Source organism: Hipposideros armiger, unplaced genomic scaffold (genome assembly GCF_001890085.2).
Source record: "Hipposideros armiger isolate ML-2016 unplaced genomic scaffold, ASM189008v1 scaffold_239, whole genome shotgun sequence".
In the NCBI taxonomy this organism is placed as follows: Eukaryota; Metazoa; Chordata; class Mammalia; order Chiroptera; family Hipposideridae; genus Hipposideros; species Hipposideros armiger.
The window spans coordinates 288,349-310,014 of record NW_017731589.1 but is presented as its reverse complement, the minus strand read 5'-3'; the positions used below and the strand labels follow the sequence as shown (position 1 = coordinate 310,014).

The window sequence follows — 21,666 nt, the reverse complement described above, 5'->3', positions numbered from 1 at the left end:
TAAAAGAAGGCAAAGAGAAGAGAGTGATCAAAACCAGAAAAGTCTGTGTGCTGACCCTTGTACTCTGCAGAATCTCCAGTAAAATTTCTAAAACTAAAAAAAAAAAGAAAAGAAAACCTGAATATGAATAATGTGTGTAAATACCAATCTTTTTAAAAACAGTAAAAAGCACTGCACTTTAGGCTTTCAGGCTCGTAGACTGAAATAGAAACAGTGCATAATTTCACAGGAATGAGGGAACAGAGAAAAGGTTGAGGAAGAAGGAGAGGGAACTCTTAGAAATAGAGGGGAGGACTTTGAACTCTTACACATTGTGAAATTAGTGTTTGGACCAAATTTCACCATGTCATCCAGGATCAGGGGACACTCAACTGACTTGTGACTGACAAATTATACATTGAAGGCCATGGACAAATCAGATATTGGGATACAATTTAACAAGAGTCTTTTCTCACCAAAGATTTTACAATATACTTGGGAATACAGACAAGAAATAACAAGCACTTGATGTGGGTATGCATAGAATATATAATAGGACCAAATAAATAGGAGGGCACTTAAGTTAGGCTTGAGTGGAGCAGAAAACTTTCTTAAGAACATGAGATTTTAAGATGAATCCTTAAACCTAGAGGATGAATTGGAGTAGTCACCCACAGCATGTGTGCATGCTGGGGAGGTGGGGGAACTGCCAGATGTGGGGAGAATGCTGTAGGAAGCCATGTGGGCAGAAAGGCAGGACCCTCAGGTGTAAACACCTGAGCGAGAACACTGACAGATGAGTGGAGCTATAAATGGATGACACAACATGAAGAGCTTTGCTTAAAATGCCAAGGAGTCTGGGACGTGTGAGGGCAGTTGAGAAGCATAAAAGGATAGTAAGATGAAGAACATCATGATTCTATTTCTTCCTCGTTTACTGAATGTTTTTAGAATAAATGGGTGTTGGGTTTTGACAAACAATTTTTCTGTATCTTTTGAGATGATCACATGATTTTTGTCTTGTATTCTATTAATATGCTGTAATAAATTGATTGATATTTGTATGCTGAACCAAACTTGCATTTCTGGGATAAATCCCAGATACGTATACTTACACATGGTACACTTCTCACAGTAGGTACTTCTTTTCATTGGTTGCTATTTTGATTTGCTGGCACTTTGTTGAGGATTTTTTTGTTTATATTCATAAAGGATATTGGTCTGTAGTTTTGTTTTCTGGTAATATCTTTGTCTGAATAACACTGACCTCATAGAATGAATTGTGAAGTACTTCCTCCTCTCCTATGTTTTAAAAGTGTTTACAAAGTATTTGTGTTAATTCTTCTTTAAATGTTTAGTAGAATTCACCAGTGATGCCATCTGGTCCAGGGTTTTTCTTTGGGGTTGTTTTTAAAATTAGTAATTTAATCTCTTTATTTTTGTAGGTATATTCAGGTTTTTATTTCTTCTTGAGTCACTTTCAGGAGTTTGTGTCTTTCTAGGAATCTGATATACAGCATTTAAAAAATGAAGAAGTAACAAAAAGGCATTCTTAGCAGTTAGCTGACCTCTTCCAGCTCCAACGCTGTCAGGACCCACTTTAGCTTTTGAGCCAAAGCCATGCCCTCCCAGGCAGCTCCCAGCCAAGGGCTGAGCTCAGCATCTGCACAACAGGACTTGGCTATTGGTCAGGCTTTGACCCAGAACCCCCTACCCAGCTGGCACAGGCTTTGTGAGACCTGAGGCTCTCCTGACCCAACCCAGCTCCCCTCCCCTCTTTCCTTCTGCAAATGTCAGATCTGCAGTGAGGTCTGGGGTCTTTCTCTGCCCAGTTCTGCTTCCTCCCTTTCGTCTTTTAACAGGCATTCCTCCATCCCCCACACCCAATACACCTCCTGCCCTCCTACTCTTTGTCAGCAAGTGCTTCTAGGAGGAGCTGACACAGCAGTATTGTCCCCCGTCCCCCCGCCTTCCACTCAAGAGTGGTCATAAAGTGGCGATACGAGTATGTGTGAGGTCCTACCTGGGAGAAGGTGCCCACACATCCCAACCTCATTCAGCTCCCCACTCCCCTGTTCCTCCATGGGTACCACCCTGGGGTTTGTTCCTGCCTTCAAACAGAAGGAAAGCCCTGGAAAGAGGCACAAGTGCCTTCTAGACCTTCTTCTCCCATGTTCCTGGCTCTAATCCAGGTTCCATTTATCTGTCCTTGCTGTAGTGAAAGCCCAGAGTGGGAGATCCCCAAGCTGGCGGGGGCCTAATACAGGGCCTGCCACACAGTCTAAAGGTCCTCAGGCACCAAAGATGCAAAAACCTCACCGGAGTCGAGGTATCTAAACATCCCATTGCTCTCCATCGAGGCATGACTTCCCTGAGTCAGAAAAATAGGAATCAGGAGGATGTCAATCCATAACATAATTCATCTTTATTATTTCACTCAACTGAATATATTTACACACACATTTTCCAGAATTTGTCATGTTAAGGGTTATGTAGTACAAAAGGATTAGTGGTGACAGCCCATGCATTCATAAATGGGTTAATCTTGAAGGTAGCCTGATGCTTTCAAAAAAACAAAAGCAGATGACAGATCTTGTTCTTGAAACATCTATAAAGTGGTTAATCTTGAAATCACCTGGCCCTACATCTACTGGGTGAAGATTCCATAGTTCTCGTGTAGTGCCCATATCAGGCAGCTGTCAACGTAATCTGCTTAGTCACAGTTAGGATGTCACCCCCTTGGAACCAAGAAGGTGCCTGACATGTGGAGGCTGCATGAGAACAAAGCTGGAGCGTTGGTACCACCCCAGCCTCAGACAGCCTCTGCTGGACATCTTGATGTGAGACACTATAAGCTCCTAATGTGTTTAACCATTTTTGTTTGCATTTTCTGAGTTTTAAGCTAATTCCTAACAGAAAGAGAGAAAGAGAGAGAGAGAGAGAGAGAGAGAGAGAGAGAGAGGAGACAGAAGAGCAAAAGAGCTTTCAATAGTTTTTTATAGAGGAAATCTAGAATTATACTTAGAATTTTAGGACTCTGCAAGGTTGTCTGATCACGGCAATTCTAGTCTGCTTCTGCTTTTGGTTCTAGCCTATTTCACTGTGATGATTAGCAATACAATCTTTTGAAACCTCACTCAAGTCATGTTCATTTCCTTTATAACCCCCTACTACCTGCCCCAGCCTGACAACTGATTTAACTACAAAGAGCTGAAGCATCACAAGGTGAGGTGCATTTACTTTTCAAGCCCTACCATGCCTACCCCCACTGGAGACCCCAGGCATTTCAGCTGCCTATGACTTATCTTTGAAATTCTTTAGGTTTGGTACTTTTTTTGGCCACATTTTTGTTTTGTTGACATTCTCCTGTGCGTGGGAAAATCCGTGCCCTCCATGGCTACTTATCAGCTTGTTGGCCATTTCCAAAAGACCTCTTGCCTGTTCCTCCCTGGCTTGACCAGTTTCTTTGTTGTTAAAAGCATAAACTCGCCCTGCACACTGTTTAATTAGCTTCTTAAGAGCTTTGTTATCTGTTTTTTTCACATAATTGTCAAGATCCCCGTCCCCTAGGTCTTCCTTCCGGGTGAACAGTATGATTGTGTACTTCATAACCTTTTCCCCAAAGATTTCCTGTAGCATCTTCACCACCTTTTGGTCCTGTTGAACGAATCGTCCTAGCTGGAGCACCAGGACAAAGATGGTGTCCCTGTCTTCACAGCTGAACACATACCCTTGGAGCTTCGTTAGCTCGGATGTGTCTCCTTCAGCAAGAAGCAGGCAGAGCGCAGGAGTGTCCACAACGACAATGTCCTGACCAGCCACCGTCGTCTTGCTTTCCTGACACGTCTTGGTTAGTGGCTGTGCTTGGAGCTGCGAGCGGAACTCGGAACTCCCCAGGATGGTGTTTCCCGTCGCACTCTTTCCAGTCCCGCTCCTCCCCACGAGGACAATGTTCAGGGTCTCTGTTGGAAAGCAAACAGGGATGGTTCATGACTGTGGGCTGGTCCGGGTACACCTTTCAAAGTTATGCTGTACATACAGCCGAGGCACTCGGGGAGCAGCAAGACCGCCCTCTCACCCGGCAGCTCCATCCCAAGCACAGGAATGGGTTCTTCCATCACACAGTGAACTCAGGAGCAGGACTTGGGCCACTGCTCATCCCTGACACGCCACTGTTCCTATCTCTGAATTTACTCCCTTTTTCTGGTACCTTCTCTGAAGCCCTGTGCTTTATTACTCTTCACCTACTCAGCTGGGTCATCCACACATCTCATCTCTTTGTCTTCTGTTCCTGCTGTGACTGTATCTTCCTGCTGCCAGCCAATGCTAACTGTAGCAAAATCTCCTTGAGGTATTTGAAAATCATTCCACAGAAATACATATATACCATCAGTGGATTACCAGTTCCTTCAGATGGCTCACACTAAAAGTCATTTCTCATCACAGCCATGTTAAACTTAATTGTGTCTTTCATTGCAGTCAAAAGGCACATATATATATATATATATATATAATATAAAATTATATATAATATATAAAATTATATATAATTTTCCAGCACATAATGTCAGCTGCAATTATTATTATTAAAATTTTAATTTTAGTTATTATTTTGGAGATTTCCATGAGGACAGAGCTATTCAGTTCTTGCACAGAGATGGCTGAGAAATAACCAGAAAGGCCATCGATAAAGGGATGGTTGAATTAGTTGTGTATGCCCACCCTTTGGACCAAATTGCATTTGCTACACAGAACAAGGTAGATTTATCTATACAGATATGTGTAGAGTACAGGATGTCTCATTGGTGACAATCACTACGGGATACTGAGCTCCATCACTGAATTCTGCACGTTAGTCCTTTCCTAGTAGGAAGGAATTAAAAATTGGATAGTGCTGGATCCTAAGCCAGGAAGAAGGGGCTGAGTCAGGGGAGAGGCGTGAAGGCAAGCCCAGCTCTGTAACATTTCAGAGAAGGTCAGGGAGAGTCACACCATGTCTAGGACCTTTTCTGTTTCTACACCTACTCAAAAGTGTTAGGAGTTCCCTGGGAGACCAGCAGTAGGCACCGATCTGAGCTAGGTCTCCAGGGTGCATTGTTGTTCTCACTTATCTAGGTATTTTTCCCACTTCACTTTGAGGCGCAAGGCATTCAAAAGAATACAGGTATGAGCTTAACATTTTGTAAAGATCATCTTACTATGTGGCTTGTCCCCCTTCTGAGATTTGGCTTCATTCACAGGGACCTAGAAAATAAAGGAGGAAAATGATGTACTCGAATCAAAATTCTCATCTATTCACAAAATGAAAGAATGGAGACACAAGTATATAATTCAGAGTAATCTGATGATTAGAATGTGGTCAAATCAAGGCCATGGCTGTGGTCCTTGCTGGCCCTTGCAGACCTGTCCATAACGACAGTCAATCTTGCAACCCCATTGCTGCTGCTGCTGCTGCGATACATGTCCCAGACCCGGGATGGGTCCTCACTCAGAGGAGCCCCACCGATGCCATCTAACCAAGCTCTCTGAAGCTCTCTCTAACTTTACTTCTCTAGTTCCTAATAGTAATTTCTTCCAAAGTCTTCCATAGTTTCTGCTATTCTTGGAGAAAAACCAGAGACTTAAGGAGAGCTTCTGGACTCCCTGGAAGAAGAAACTGGCCCAGTGATGCCCATGATGTGCATTTGAGGGACAAGAGGAGTGCGGGGAGTGGGAATGAGCTTCCACACTTATCTCCAATGTCTCCTTCCGTCACTGCACCCCCAGTGTAGAGAGGAACCTTCTAACGTAAGTCCAGTACATTTTGGAACCTTCCCCATTCAGGCGGGCCAGTGGAGATGACAGAGGATGGAGAGCCACATAACTGGCATCCTCTTCACCTGCCTGGTGAACCTTATACAGCCCCCAAAATTTAAATTGTCGTGGAATCAAAAGAGAAGGTGAAAACAATGACACGCAATCTTGATGAATCTGCTACTCTTAGATGCTTCCTGTACTTTATTTTAACCTTATCTTCATTAAATCTCCATGCCAGCCAAGGAAAGTCTCCCTCTGCTCTCTTACCTGGTCTTACCCAAACCCGCTGATATCTTCAATCACCTCTTTCCCAGAGTCCTCTCATTCAGCTCTGATTATCAGACTTCTTTCACTTTACATAGCTGAGCTCAAATTCTTTTGTGTTTTTTAAACTCCAAAGGATTGTTACAATACATATGTGTATGATCTAAAAATTAATAATTTTTTCATCTCCAATCCACCAGAAAAGTAACAGTTGTTGACTCATGTATAGCCTTCTATGTTTATACAAATACACACAAGCAAATATGAACATATAAGGAGATTTACTAGGCTTACAGTTCTGCAATCTGCTTAATTATATGTCCTGTACATCTACAAAGTCAATACATGTAGTTTTTATTTTTGGTTTTTTCGTAATACAATTTGTTCCATATGCAACTATTTACAATTCATGCAACCATTCCTTTCTTGATAGACCTTCAGGTTATTTCTGGCTTTACTATTTCAAAATATGCAGTGATAAATATCTTTGTACATATACCTTTATATATACTAATATTTTTATTTCAGGATGATATAGTTCTTAAAGTAGGAATCTTGCCCAATCTCTGGATTGTTAAAGTCCTTAATGTCTCCATAATTTACTTGGACCTCATCTAGTTCTGTAATAACAATCATAATATAGCAGCTAATAATTATTGAACATTTACCCACTTTCAAGTATTTGCAAACAACATTGTCAGCATTTCGTTTACTCCTCACCACAGTCTCTGAGGTATCTATTATTATTATCTCCATTTCACAGAAGATGAAGCTGAGAGACTGGTGTCACAAAAGAGATCTGAGTTCTGTCCTCATGGAATTTGTGGGGAGGAAACCCCTGCAAATATGCTCATAGGACTCCTTTGATATGATGATAGCCGTGTGCAGAGCGCCGTGAGGGGAGCAGAGCTGTGGGAGCTTGCTCCACGGGACCATCAGGGAGGGACACCCTGAAGAAGCGAGTTTAAGCTGAGGCAGGTGGAGAAATAAAAACAGACCGGTATGAGGCGGGATGGGAGACGGGGAGTGTGAAGGCAGAGAAAGTCACAGGTTTGAAGCTCTGGAGTGGACATGAGCATAACTCAAGGACCAAAGGAAAAGCCAGTGAGATGAGCACGTAGAGAGCAAAGCAGAGTGTGAGGGACCAGGTCAGGTCAAGGATTCTGAACTTGATCTGCAGGTCAGGGGGAAGTCACTGAAGCATTTTAAGTAAGAGAGTGTTGAGTTCAGGTGACGTTGTAGAAAACTCATTCTGTGCCCCTTCTCCTCTCTGCTGTCATCCCTGTTCCATGCAGCCATTAATGGAGAGACAGATGTTCATAAAGCAGAGAGAGAGAGAGAGAGAGAGAGAGAGAGAGAGAGAGAGAGAGAGAGAGAGAACACACTTAGGCCTAGGAGATAAGAGATAACAGAGCAAGTGACTTAAGTTCTCTTGAGCCTCAGTATCCTCATCTGTATAGATGAACACCTCCGCATAGAGTTCATGTTTATGTCTGGAATTTGTGTCTAAGAAGATTCACTCTGCCTAAAATTACCCTATGTGTATTTTTGCTTCCTTTACGTTCTCTGGCATTTATATTTATAGACTTCTCTCTCTATATAGTCTTCTCTATACCAACATTTATTTACTTACACTGAACCAGTAACTGCTTTGTTTCTTATGCGTAAGTCACCCCAATTGAAGTGTAAGCTCCTCAGAGGCAAAAGCTTGCATTTTTGTATCTTTCTTAGCTACGAATACATTTTCCATTCAAGTTTAAAAATTAAATAAAATATCACACTGGCTGCTGTGTGTGAAGTGGACGGGAGTATAAGGCGCAAGAATGAATGAGGGGGAAGCTGTTAGCAGCTGCTATTATTTGTAAAATAGCACCGGCAGTAGGAGAGGCTGCCTTGGGCCAGACAGTGGTAGTGGAGGTAAAGAGAAGCAGGTGGGTTCCAGATGCATTGATCGCACAGACTTGAGGATTTCTTGGATCATAGATGCAAGCTAGCTGTGGTATCAAAGCTGACCTCTGGGTTTAGGTATGAAGAGCGTGGTGAGCAGCACAACCATTTACCAAGTTGAGAGGAAAGTAGAAGTCTTCACAGATTTAAGAGGGAAAACAGGAAGTTTGGACATGTTAATTTTGAGATCCTGTAAGAGACCCAAGTGGAGATGTCAAGTAGCAGTTGGCTAAAGGAGTCAGAACTCAGAGAAGAGACCTGGGCTAGGGCTATTAATTTGGAAACTGTTAGCAGTAGATGGTGCTGAAAGCCATAAAAATGTGAGATCACCTGAGGAGAGAGTGTAGAGAGCTGAGGAAAGGCTAGAACCAGACTGCAGATGCCAACTTCTAGAGGTCCTTAGAGGAGGACTCAGCAACCTCCAGAGAGAGGGGGAGGAACAAGAACAGGGTAGTTTTACCGAAGCCAAGGGGAGAAAGGATCTAATGATTCTCTTGTGTGTCCCAAACGATGAGGGGTAAAGTTAGATAAGGACTTAAATGTATCCATTAATTTACCAATAAAGTCCAAAGGGTAATATTCAAAGTCACCTACCATCTGACACCTCCTCTTTCCATGTTATGAATAAATATCCCCTTAAAACAAAGCCCGTGAAACATTTCACTTATTTGTGCCCGTCTGCTTCCCACCTGCTCTAGCAACATAGAGATCCTTGCGGACCTTAACGAGGACTCTCACCTGGAACCCACGGCCTTCATTTCTGGAGGTCACGCGATATGGTCCTTGGCTCTTCACCAAACTCTTGACCATGTCGAGAAGCTCCTCCACCTGGCTGTCCCTCTGATCCTCACCTGCCTTGTTTTCGACAGCCCAGTATCGGCCTTCACAGTTTTGAACCAACTCTTTAACAGACTTGTTGCTGTCAATGTAATCTCGCATCGACTCGTTTTCTCCCAATTCATTCTTCCGAGTGAAGGTTACAATGGTGTGCCTCCTGGCTTCAGCTCCAAACACCTCCTGGATGCCCTGGACTGTCTGTGAGTCCTCCTCCGTGAAGCGGCCGATGCGAATTACCAGCAGCAGGGCGTGGAGGATGGGCGCAGAGTGCGCTAAGTAGGCTTTAATGTTCTGTTCCCTGTCTTCAGCACAAGCTTGTGAGGAGAAAAGGTCGGGGGTGTCGATGACCACCACCTTTTCCCCTTTCTTGTCGCTGCTCTCCTCTTTCTGGCAACTTTTCGTCACCATCTGCCCACTGAGTTTGGTCGTGAACACAGCTTTGCCCAGAAGAGTGTTCCCTGTGGCACTTTTTCCTGCACCCTGTTTCCCCAGGAGGAGAAGCCTCAGTTCCTGCGGGGAGCAGCCCTGCTCTGATGCACCCTCCTGACACAGGCTCCCGCGGGTTCTGCTGGGACAGAAAGCAACACGTCAACATTGAGCTCACACACAGAGTGAACTGAGGGACAGCCAGAAAGTGCGTTCTCTTTTTGACTCAAGTTTTCCCCAAAGGATTGAGGCTGCCCAAGTTCTCGACTCAGGCTAGGCTGGAACAAGAAATGCTTGCTCCAGAGAACAGGATCTTCTCGGCACTCTTGTGAAATAAACTCATTTTGGTAAAGTGTCAAACACTGTGGATTGACTAAACCGACAACCGTTTACTCTACACACATCACCCACTACACGTGCTGGGAGAAATTTAGACACCCTCTCGGACAGAATAATGCCCCGCCCTCAGATTTCCATGGACTAATTCCAGAATTTGTGACTACACTACATTCCATGGTACAAGGGACTTTGCCAATGAGATTAGGATCTTGAGATGGAGAGGGAATCTTGGGGTATCCAGGTGGGCCCGATGTAATCACATTATAAGAGGTTCTTATGACAGGGAGGCCGGAAAGTCAGAACGAGATAAAGGAGGTGTGAGAACAGAAGCAGAGCTCAGAGAGTGAGAGAGATTTGCACATGCAACCCTGCTGGCTTTGATGACGAGGAAGGGCCACAAGCCAACTCCAGGCGAACTCCAGAAGCTGGAAAAGGCAAGGAAACGGATTTTCCCGTAGAGCACACAGAAGGATCACAGTCTTGCCCAACACCTTGACTTTAGGGTTTCTGACCTTCCCAGAACTGCAGAATAAGAAATCTGTGGGGTTTTTAGTGACTAAGTTTGTGGAAATACGTTGCAGCAGCAACTGGAAACTAATACATTCTCTCCCAGTTTCCCTTCCAACCAGGGGTGTCCACGTGACCCAGTGGTCCAAGACCGACCCAATCCAGGCCCCGGCTGCCTGTCTGACCTCAAGCCCCACCCTGCCCACCTTGCTTTGTCTGACTTCGTCACATCAGCCTCCCTGCTCTTCCCCAAACATGTGATCTTGGGGCTTTGTGCTGGTTATTCATCTGAGCTAGAATATTCTTCTCCCAGACTTGTGCAAGGCAGATTCACTTCCCTTAGGCCTCCACCACATTGTCCATGTGGCACAGGAGGCCTGCAGTCATCCTATATTTAAGAGCAACCTGCCCTTCTGTGTCCCACCGCACTCCCCGTCCCCTGCACCCTGCTCTATTTTTCTCCCCAGCACCCACGGCTACCACCTTTCACATTGTGCGTTTACTTGCTTATTGTTTTCTTTTTTGTCTCCCCACCACTAAAGGGTAAATTCCATGAGAATGGAGACTTGTTCTGTTTTGTTCAGCCCCTGTGCCTGCAACATAGAGAAGGCATTCGATAAATGCTTGCTTATGTCCAAGAGGATGGTTGCTGACCAAAAACCAAGAAATGCAGCCAAAAAGAGTGAAGAATGAGAAAAGTGCTTTGTGTGTAGCTATTTGACCATGCATACCTTTGAAGAGAACAGTGTCAGGGGCCTGCTGAAGGGAGGACCTCACTGCCCTGCAAGCAGGGAGTCAGAGAAGGTAGGAAAGTTAGTACCGTCAACGCCTTTGTCAAGGACACGCAGTAGGCTGAGGCGAGGAGAAGCTCATCAGGGCCGCAAGCAGAGGCCTGGTCTCTGCTCTAGAATCACCTGGATCTTTCCAGCCTCAGCCTAAAACACCCACCTCAGAACTGTTATTCCCAGGAAAAACAAACTGCTTTGTCACTTAAGGCCATTCAGTGTTGGGACTTTTCTAAGACCATCTCCTCACTCTGACACACTGCTATAAAATAAAGTGAAATGAAATGAAATAAAATAAAATAAACCCTCACCCTAACTCCCCATCTCCTGACGCTCCATTATTTTCATCATAACACTGTTTCTATCCGATATTATTTTTTGTCTCCTTTTTCATTTTCTCTCTCTACTGCCCTTAGCATGAAATTCCTAAAAGCAGAGACCATGCCTGTCTTGTTCTGTACCCCTAGCCCCTAATATTGTGCCTGGAATATATTATATGCTCAATAAAGGGTGTCAAGTGAGCGGTCGGGGGGAAGAGGGTGAAGAACGGAAGGAAAACAGTTTTTAGAAGTGCAGAGGGAGATTGAAGTGATGTCACTTTGGACAATAAAAGAGAAGTAACTTGACATTGTATCCCAAGCCACTGAAGTGGTATATTTTTGTAAATTAAAAAACAAAACAAAACCAAAAAAACACTAGTGTGTAAATAAGCACAGACTTCCAGCATGCCTGAAGAAGAAAGAAATTTCTTTGCCAAGTGAGCACCATTGTGTTTCATGGTTCCCATCACAGTGTGACTGAATGATGAGCATTTGCTGGACTCCTTCCAAAGACGCCATATTGGATCAGCTTGCGCGCTCTCTCGCTCTCTCTCTCTCTCTCTCTCTCTCTCTCTCTCTCTCTCTCTCTCCAGACATGAGTACATACAATTGCCCAACCTGTACCGTTTTCTGCCAAGCACATAGAAAATACTTTCAAGGTTAAAAGGGAACCGAAACCCTCCCCTCCCGCACTCTCCCCTGTCCCAAACCGCATTTCCCTCGATCACCTTCCAGACCACTCTGGGGACCCAGCAGAACAATGGAGAGGGGAAAAAAGAAAGCTTTCTCTCCAGCACTCTAGACTTAAAGCGGCCTCCACCTTCTCAGGATACAGCCCCAGGGGAGCAGGCTTCAGGCGTCCAGGCGAAGCCTCCAGTGGTGCAGGGTTCCTCCCGCTTCAGGGGCTGTGCACACCCATGGAAAACGGTGGTCAGAGCGCGCCCAGAGCCCGGCCCTGGGAGGACGCAGTCCCAGCCCAGCAGGAAGAAGTGAAAGAGTTCATGGGTGGGAGCCCAGGTGACTTCAATGTAGGTAAAGTCAGAAATACTGTTTCTGGCAACCATGGACTGCCTTCAACGCTCAGTTAGTGGGATCTACCTGTGCAAAGGTTGGGAATATTTGAAAAGGTAATGTGGGAAACCAGGGTCCCAGCTGCCAGCCTCACGGTGTGTGTTGTGTGTGTGTGTGGGGGGGTGCTGTTGATGGCACAATGGCAGTCAGGGGGTTCCTGAGGACTGCCACCCACCTTTGTCCCCCCAACTAGGCCTTCATCTCAGCCCTGGTGGGGCCCCCTCCTAGGAAGTTGGAAGCCTGTGTGTGCCCTGCACCCCCAAGCTGGGGAGACCAGTGCTGGATGACAAGGGACCGTCCCAGAGGCCCTGACATCATGCCCCAGGGTGGCCCCTCTCCCCTCTTGGGGTCGATGTCTACACCGACCCTTTCTACACAGCACGCACAGCACGCACATACATACCTCGGTCCTGTCCCCTGGCCTGCCATGGTCTCAGAACCTCCAAGCTCTGCCTGCTGCATTGCTGGGCTGGATGGAAGCAGCTGCTCCCTCCTCAGGCAAACAGAATACCAAGGCGGGGAGGGGCCCCGAGGAACGCGGGGGCGGGATCTTTCCGACGGCGCTTCTGAGGAGGAAGAGGTTTCTAGAAATGGGCTTTGAAAAAACAGGGGCACAAATGCAGCCACAGGGGAAGTTGAGTTAGTGCCAATCACAGGGTGAAACGTCAGGGGCCGTCGCGCTTAGAAAGGGGCAGTGCACACCTTCCAGGGCGCTGGCCACCTTTGGGGTTCACTACACAGTGGGGCCCCTGGTGCAGCTGCAGACTGAAAAGGAGGAGGGGACGTGAGAGGGCATCACTGCTCGTGCCCAAGCCACGCTTCAGAAGGGTCCCCAGAGAACTATCGCTGTGTGGAGGGCACCGGGGCTGTGTGGGTGGCTTCCTGGTGCTGAGAACAGCAATGAGAGTGTCTTTAGGGGCTTTGAGTGAGGCCAGCTGGTCCCCACCACCACCCCTCAGCACGCCCTAGGCCAGGGGTTGACAAACTTTGGCGACAGAAGAGCCAATCCTGTCCCTCACAGCAATTTAAAAATTATTCTTCGACAGCCATAAATATATTTTTACAAATAAGAACAATTTAAAGTAATATCATAACAAGCAATAGTATTAATTATGTCTTTATTAAAATAAGAAAAATTCACACACGTATGTACCCAAAGAGTCGCATGTGGCTCGCCAGCTTCAGTTTGCCGACCCCTGCCCACGACCGTTTCCCAAGACAGAAGTAGGGCGGTGAAGACGGTGCCTCTCCCACAAGCTCCCTGAACTTGCCCTGAGGCAGCCTTTTCAGCATCCTGGCACAGTCCTCACCTCCTCTTCCAGGAAGACTCCCTAAAACCCCTGGCCCAAGGAACTCAGGCCCTCTGACTAACTAACGCTGCCTCCCGGGTGAAAGGCTTCTTTACCCCAGCTAGAAAAGCTCTTGAAATGCTAGCATTCCGATGCTTTCAAAGAGCTCTGACAACAAAACCCCTTTGGTAGGAGATAATAGCGTCCAAAGCTTCAGACGAGAGAAGGATGTTGGACACTGAGCAAGACTTTTTTCAAATGTTATTTTATTATGGTAAAAAAAACACATAACATTAAATTTACTGTCTTAGCCACTTCTAAGTGCACAGCTCAGTAGTGTCAAGTACACTCACATGATGGTGCAAAGACCCCCTGAACTTGCCCACCCAGACACTGGGACCCCACAGCCATTAGATACTAATTCCCCGTCCCCTCCCCACAGCCCCTGGTAACCACCTTTCAACGTTCTGTTTCTATGATTTTGATGACTTTGGATACTTCATACTGGGGGAATCAGACAGTATTTGTCCTCTGGGGCCTAACCTTGGGGTTCCCCCTTGTTAGAAGACCTGTAATTGGGACGCAGAGGCCAGCAACTCCATGAACCTGAGCTCGCACTCTCACTCCTGGCCTGGTCTTTGAAATGTCTGAGGTGATGCTGAGACTTCTGGAGACCCCATGGAAGAAGGAGCTGTGGGGGCCCCCACCAGGCTTCGAGGGGCCACCTTCCTTAAGAAGTTGAAGGAAACCTGGTTGTGCTGGCACTGCCACCAAGGTAGACACCTTGGTGGACACTGACAAACTCGCCATCCCCACCCCATTTACCCCCTTAGTAAGAAAGTCTCCCACCCTTGGGTGCGAGGTCCACTCACATCAACTCAGTCCATTAAAAGATGACACGAAAGCCTCCAGCCAGTCAGTACAGTTCACGCCAGCTGTGTCACTTTCAGAAGTGGTGGTCGGTTCAGAGGCAGAGCCACAGGCCTAGCAGAATATTGTTTCCCTCAAACAGAAAAGACAGGAAACTGCGTTGAGAAAAAGCTCGCTTGCTCTTAAATAAAATATTTGGCATTTGGGGAGCACCTGAGTAAAACCAAAGCTTCAAATAACTCCTCAATGATTAGCAAGTTGATTATCTGCTGAGGTGGCCATTTTGCAAAATGACCTTCTGGTACCTGAGCTTTTGGAGATTTGATTTTTCTTGGGGAAGGCTGCCTGATTCTGGCTGGACCCTCATCTAGGGAAAGATGGGGACTTCCTGCCCCCTAGTGGCTTTGCAGATAATGACAAGGGCAGGGGACTGACAGCACTCACTCTGCAGGTGAAACAGCCCTCTTAACCTCCCCCTCCCAGACTCTCAGGTTAGGAGGGGGAGGGGTTGGACTTCCGGAAATCAAATAAGCCAGGAAGGCACAAGGTATGCCAGCAAGGTGGAGGCTGCCAGGACCTGGCAGTGCACTGACTCAGGGGCTCAAGGACTCAAGGCAAATCCCCACCTCAAGGAGCTTGGTCAAATGATGGGAAAAGAGACTAAACCTAAGGCAATGAACCAGAGTAACGTGTCATGGGGATGTGTTCAGAGGCCCTGGGAGCAAAGTGGAAGCTCTCTACACCCTACAAGATGGAGAAACAACCAAGTGGGGAAACAGGCTTATAAACAAATCCATAAGCGGGCCTTTTACTGTGGCAGGTCCCATCGTGGAGGGCCCGTGAAGGTACAGTAGGGAGAGACGCGCACAGGGAAGCTATGCCTACTCTGAGGCTTGAAGGGCATGTAAAATTTCCCTGTGAAGGACACTCCTGCAGAGGGACAGTGACAAACGCCACAGCATTTGGGTGCTGAGAGCAGCGTGGACATGTGTGGGGGAAACGGAGTCAGGCTGGAGATAGGAGGGCAAGTTAGAGGCTACTGCAATGGTCCAAGCTAGAAATAAGGACATGAACTAATACAGGGACAGTGAAAATGGACGGTGGAAAAGAGAACAGATTTATGATACATTTAGGAGATAGAAACCATAAAAGAATTTTAGAGCGACTGCTATTACAATTGTTCAGGTTGTCACATAGAAAGGAGTGCAAGTCACAACACAAACATTTCTGACTTTGAAAAAGTGTTATTATATGTTGTTTTACATCAAACACAGGAAATGTGTGTTTACCACAGTTTGGGCAGATGGCGGTAAAGTATCTTGTAACTAAATTCGTATATTTTGACAATTTTCTGATGGAATTAAATGGCTTATTCAGATAGAGTCCTCGTTACAATAATTATTATTAAGAAATAATATGCTTTTTAAAACAAACTTTTAACCTGAAGAGCAGGCACCATTTTCTGATGCACAGGAAGGCAGTCACCTGGGCGGATTGGCTGTGAAACAGTCTGGGGTCACAGCGCTTTCTAGCAGCCTTCATGGAGTTAGGGCTGTGAGAGGCTGGCCTTTTCTGGCGGGATGAGCACGTTGGGGTGTGGATGCGGAGTCTGAGACACTGGAGACAGGGCAAGCAGAGACGTCCAGGAGGTCATGACCCATTCCTGCTTCCCCTAAGACATTCACGCCAACCCTCACACGGAACGGAACTAACACCAAACAGGATAAATATATCTTCTGAGAAGAAACCAAGTAAGGCAAAAAGGAACCATCAGACCAAAGTGAGACCCAGAGATGTGAGCAGGACTGAGAGTGCTTTTCCCTGAGGGCATGTGACCATGCTGGAAAACGGGAACCTTTGCTTTGTGGCCTCCCTAGGAGAGGGGACCGAAATCAAAGCCCAGCAGGAGGTGTCAAAGCCAAGGGGTCCCCTTAGCTCCTCCCCCTTCTCACCTGTCATGACCTCTTGGACCAAAGGAAATGGCTCAAAACCAAAACTTTAAATCAGCCTCAAGTACACAGGGATGTAAAGTACAGCACAGGGAATATAGTCAGTAATATTGTAATAACTATGCATGGTGCCAGGTAGATACTAGACTTATCAGGGGGATCACTTCATAGGTTATATAAACGTCTAACCACTATGCTGTAATATTACATGTCAACTGTTAAGTGAAATTTTTTTTAATTTTGAAATAAAGATTAATAAAGCTTATACCCTTTGATCCACATATTGTTCTTTGATTTATCTAAAAAAAATTTTTTTTAATAGTTTGCTTTTAAAAATAAATATATAAATAAATAAGCCTCAAACACTTCCCTTTCCTCACTAACACTTGAGCATTTTTAGGAGTATTATGAGGGGAATTTTCAAAAGGCTAGAAGGATTGGATACAAACATACTTCAACTTGTTATCATGGAAATTTTCTAACACAGGACGATGGTCGAGAGAAGAGCATACATAAGAGGTTCCCAGTTTCTTCTCCCCCAGCTTCAAATGACCAACACGAAGCCAATGTGGTTCCACGTCTAGCCCCGCCCTCTCACTCCCGCCCCGCCCCCCAGACGATTCTGAAGCAAATCTCAGAGATCGTTGATTTCATTCAGTATGCATCTCTGAAAAGTTCAAGATCCTTTTATTAGCATAAGCACAACAACCTAATTATAACCTAAGAAAAAAAAATAATCCTGTTATCAAATATCCAATAAGTGTTCCAATTTCCCCCACGAACGTCTGCATTTTGAAGATTTACTTACAGATGGTGGCGGGGGTGCCTTTCTCAGGCTTGCCTGCCCCTCTCTGGTCCTGCTGGCGGCTCAGCTAGCAGAGCTGGTGCATCACCCCTTTCAGGCTTCCTCCCTTGTATAATTTGTAAGGCTTTTTATGAGCAAACTTTGATTGCTGGCTTTTTGGCTAATTGTCTTTGGAAAGTTACTCCATGTTTCCTTTTATTTCCTCTTGAAACCTAGAAAACAAACACGTGTCGAATTTCTTTGCCTCCAATTTTCTCTTCTCCCCTGTAATTGCCATCAATCTTCATTTCATCTCTAAGGAGACAATTCACTTTTACAAGTCTGTTTGTTTTTTTTTTAGCTCACTTTCATAGGGCACTCCGAAAAGCCTCATGGCTCTATTTAGTCATTCAACAAATATTGACAACCTACATGGTCCCTGACTTGTACACTTTAATATAAAGGTGGGGGCCCTCAGGGCAGCAGAGAAAGCCCTCCGTACCAAGTCCAATTCGCTCGACATCAGTTCTCCAACTGTGCACTAGAGGGCGCCACTCTCCCACTGACATTTGTTGCAAAAAGTCTGGAGTCACACAATACCTATGCAGTCTATTTCGGTTCATTCTTTTAATTGAACAAATTTGACATGTAACATTGTATACATTTAAGGTGTACATGTTACTCTGATACATTTATATATTGTAATATGATTTCCGAGACTCACTAGCAACATCAGCCATGCCAGGAGAATGGACTCTGTCCGAGGGATGCCCTAAAGGACAGTGACCAGTCACACCAACATCTGCCTCGGGGACTCCGCATGTGAGACAAAGAGGGGGCGCACAGAGCAGGTGGCAAGGAAGCCAAGGACAGAGTCAGAAAAGAGAACAGACATTAACCATGAGGCAGCAACGCCATGAGCAAATCCAGACAGGAGATGGGAAAGCCATGGGCAGTGCCCGAAACGTGCTGCTCCTTGTGGTCAAATAAAGACTGAGCCCCCTTCAGTCCCTAAAACTCCACACGGTCCATCCTTCCTCCAGGACCCCCACACCACACCCCCCCAATGATTCCGGGAGTGCTGGCACGCAGTGGAGGCTGCCTGTCCCTCTGTCCCTCAGGCAGTACTTCCCTCAGGTCCCACGTGCACCATCACACCACCTGCCTCTGGAGCCCGCATATGTGGACACAGTTCCCACTGCTCCTCTAAATAGACTCTTTGGAACCCACATGCTTTAAACCAAATCTTGGGGACACTGCATGTTCCCTAGCAGGTTTCCACATGCCAGGGGAAGGACCAGCCTCGCCCCTCACCAAGGAGAGACTTTCAGGTCCTTCCCGCATCTCAGGCCCATGTCCCCAGGTGCTCTGCCTAACAGCAACCTTTTAAAAACAATTATCATAAACAATAGCTAACATGCTGGTCTGAAAGCATCTGCATTTGAAATGCCTCCCAAGTCCAAGGCTGACTTGAGACTATCAAGAATACCGGTGGGTATTTGTTTTAAGTGGGTTTAACCGAAAAGGTGCAATGACCTTCCAGAAACAAGGAAGGTCTGCTTCAAAGTGCCTTTCTCTCTCTGCAGCTAGAATCTGCAGTTCTCTTGCCTAATTGGAAAAAAAAAAAATCCAGCTCCAGTTCTCCCAGGATCTGCTACTGAATAGAGATGGTGACAGCTGTAGGAAGGCCAAGGCTGGTCATAGGAAGGCTGTCGGGAACAGAGATGGGGGGATGCCGTTCTGGGGGGCCCAGCTGCATGTGGAGCTAGCTAATAGCTCACAAGGCCTTGGACACAGCCCACCACTGGCCTACGTGGCCTCTGCTCACCACCCGAGAGAGCCCACACAATCAGGAAGAAACTACAACTTCAGGCCTGAGAAAAACCTCACAGGGCAGCCCATCTACACCACTCACTTCATGATAGAAAAACTGGGGTTCAGAATGGTAGGGACCTTGGCCAAAGCCACATAGTCAGACTAGACCCCAACCCTTGACCCCTGAACTAGATACATATGCCCTGTGTCCCCTTGACAGGGGCCTTCAGATAGTTGGTGAGGTCCTGTGACCTGGAGATGGCCACCTCCCATCTGTTAATCCACTTACCTGAAAACCTACAGGTAACCAGCACCACGGAACCGCCAAAAAAAGATTCTAGTTATGATCTCTTACATGTGCGCGATGCTTTGAGCGTGTGTTCCTCAGAGGCACTGCCTTAGGTCGGGGTCCTTAGAAGCGGAGCCTGAGACAAGGATTCGGTTCAAGGGGAACGAGAGTATCAGGAAGTGCTCCCTGGAGAAAGGGAGCAGGACCCGGTGAGGTAAGGAGCCAGCGCTGCGGCCTCAGCGGGAGGCCAGGAGAGTTCTGAGCACACTGCCCCTTCGGCAGCTGTGAACCATTTGCCGCCACACTCACCACAGCTTGGAAAGGGCCTCAACAGCACCCGTGGCAGACATCCTCGAGCTTGGCACTATCAGAGTGAGGAAAGAGAGGCTTCGCGGTGTTTTGAAGGTGTTCTGAATGCTGCCTGCATTTTCACCTGGGACTGGCCCTTTTCTGGGCCTTTCTCTCCTGTACTGTGTTCTGTAGTCACAGTAAATTCTCAGCAAGGCCGATGTATGCTCTGGTCCCCAGGGTGTCCTGAGGCAACCATGGCCGGGGGCCTGGACTTAGGTGAGGCGGCATCTTGCCTCTGTCCCTCCACAGCACAAGTTTCATTCTCCTTTTAGGCAGTCGGGCCAAAAAGGGAGCGGGAAAAGTGACGTCGTGCAGAGCACCTGCCTACACAGATTGCCTGGGGATCTCGTTACAACACAGTTTCTGATCTAGAGTCTAGAGTGGGGCTGCGTTTTGCATTTATAACAAGCTCCCACGTGACACAACGCCGCTGGCCGGTAGCAGGGCGATGGTCTGCCACGCTGGAATCCACGCACCTGCCACCGGCCTCCGGTTTTCCCTGGTGGGTCATCCCTTCCCCACTCGGAGACCACAGACTCCCAGTGGAGCTGACCCCTCAGCATCAGTCACTGAAAGCCCAGAACACTGCACTCCCCTGGCCTGGCACAGTGACGGGTCTGGTCATGGGCATCGACCAGTTGAGGCCACCCAGAGTCAGCCCTGATACTGGTTCAGGCCATTAGGGGAGGGACTGAGGCTGGACAGGCAGAGGCTGAGATGCTGGGAGTGGGGACAAAGAGTCCTGCCTGATTAACCCCCAAGTACACCAGGCTTAAAAAGCCCTGTCCTTGAGTTAGTACCTCTCAGGATCCTGCTTGGCTGATAGGACGATTCAAGCAGCGCCAAATCTGGGTCCAAGAGCCAGGCACAGAAGGAAGGTTCTGGAGTGAGCCTCTGTGATGATCGGGCCCAGTCCCTCACCACTAACAGGAGGGAAGTCACTCACCCCAGTCGCAGCTCCCTGGTGGCAGCACTAACTCTGCTGCCCAGCGCTTTCTGCTGAGGAAGCCTCGTGGGCTGAGATGAAGTGGTCAGCTCCAGGGGCACCACGGGAGGAGGACGGTGGTGACAGCACACCGCTGCCTCCACGCTGTGCCTTGTGGATGCTGCATTGTCACATTCGTGAGGTAGGAGGAACATGACTTGTTCTCCTCATGTCACAGACGAGAAGATTAAAGTCAGGGGAGATACGTGACTGGAGGTGGTCTTCTGATGTGAGCGCTCTCAGCGGCCCACCTCTCAGGCACCAAAGGGAATCGCCCGAAGGCTCTCAGCAGGTCTGGCCTCACTGTGGGCTGAGCAGGCGGTTGGGGCTGCTTCAAGGGGCCCCCATATCCGTTACCCAACTCCAAACAGCAGTCATTATCCAGATGGGGCAGGGGGCTAAGCTAATTCATCGCTGGGCCTTTTGAGCTATGCTTCCTACATACAGCCTTTGGCCACCACGAACGTGACTCCTTAAGAAATGATGGAGGCAGAGCTAGAGGCCACTGCCCTGCTTCTAACTGAGCCCCAAATGACCACTCCTCATACCAACTGATGTCAACAGAACATTTATTCCACTCGGTCAGCTCCGGTGGGTGTCAGTCACCTATGGAAGTATCCAGCCTGGGCAACCATTTCCGCACAATCCTGAGAGACTTGAGAGGTCTTGCCTGACCCACTGCCCCAAGGAGGGGGTATGTGAGGCCTCCCGTGGCCAATATTGCACCAGGGGAGCCAGCCCACAGCCCAACAAAATGTCCCCACTAGTGAACTCACATGTCCTCCCCCCTTTTGCACCTCCAATCACCAGCCCGCACCCCCCGCTCCCCAGCCTCCAGCACTTGACCCATCAGCCAGTCAGCAAGTATGTCCTGAGTGTAAAGCTAGACTCTGTTGGGGTTCAAGAATAAATGACACATCTCTTGCCCCCAGGGAGCTCACTGTCTTGTTGGAGATTTAAGACAGAAACACACGCATATGCACACCACACACAGGAAGCCGGAAGGTAAGACCGCACGCAATATCTGGGGTGAGATGGTGCGTTAACACAGATCCCGTTCAGA

The 21,666-nt window shown here is 47.2% G+C and overlaps 1 protein-coding gene across 2 annotated transcripts; it reads right to left on the bottom strand.

Moving 5' to 3' along the window:
• Window positions 1–2,385: 2,385 nt before the first annotated feature.
• GIMAP8 (GTPase, IMAP family member 8) lies at window positions 2,386–12,855 on the bottom strand. Of its 2 annotated transcripts, none has more exons than XM_019655439.1 (4): window positions 12,675–12,855; window positions 8,725–9,391; window positions 5,178–5,223; window positions 2,386–3,941 (listed from the first exon to the last, which is right to left on the bottom strand). In XM_019655439.1, the coding sequence occupies exons 1-4, from the start codon at window positions 12,731–12,733 to the stop codon at window positions 3,274–3,276; spliced, it is 1,440 nt and encodes a 479-aa protein (XP_019510984.1). In that variant the 5' UTR covers window positions 12,734–12,855; the 3' UTR covers window positions 2,386–3,273. The 2 variants fall into 2 exon arrangements, with proteins under 2 accessions (XP_019510984.1, XP_019510985.1); XM_019655440.1 differs by having other exon boundaries at window positions 8,725–9,388.
• Between the last annotated feature and the right edge of the window lie 8,811 nt (window positions 12,856–21,666).

Bases quoted from the DNA above. Each gene is read 5' to 3' on its own strand.
- GIMAP8 (XM_019655439.1), bottom strand. From the start codon at position 12,733: ATGCAGCAGGCAGAGCTTGGAGGTTCTGAGACCATGGCAGGCCAGGGG. The intron at 5,224-8,724 runs GTGAGAGTCCTC...TTTATTTTCTAG, and splicing joins ATGAAGGCCGTGGGTTCCAG to GTCCCTGTGAATGAAGCCAA. The intron at 3,942-5,177 runs GTAAGATGATCT...GCTTTCCAACAG, and splicing joins GAAGGGGGACAAGCCACATA to AGACCCTGAACATTGTCCTC.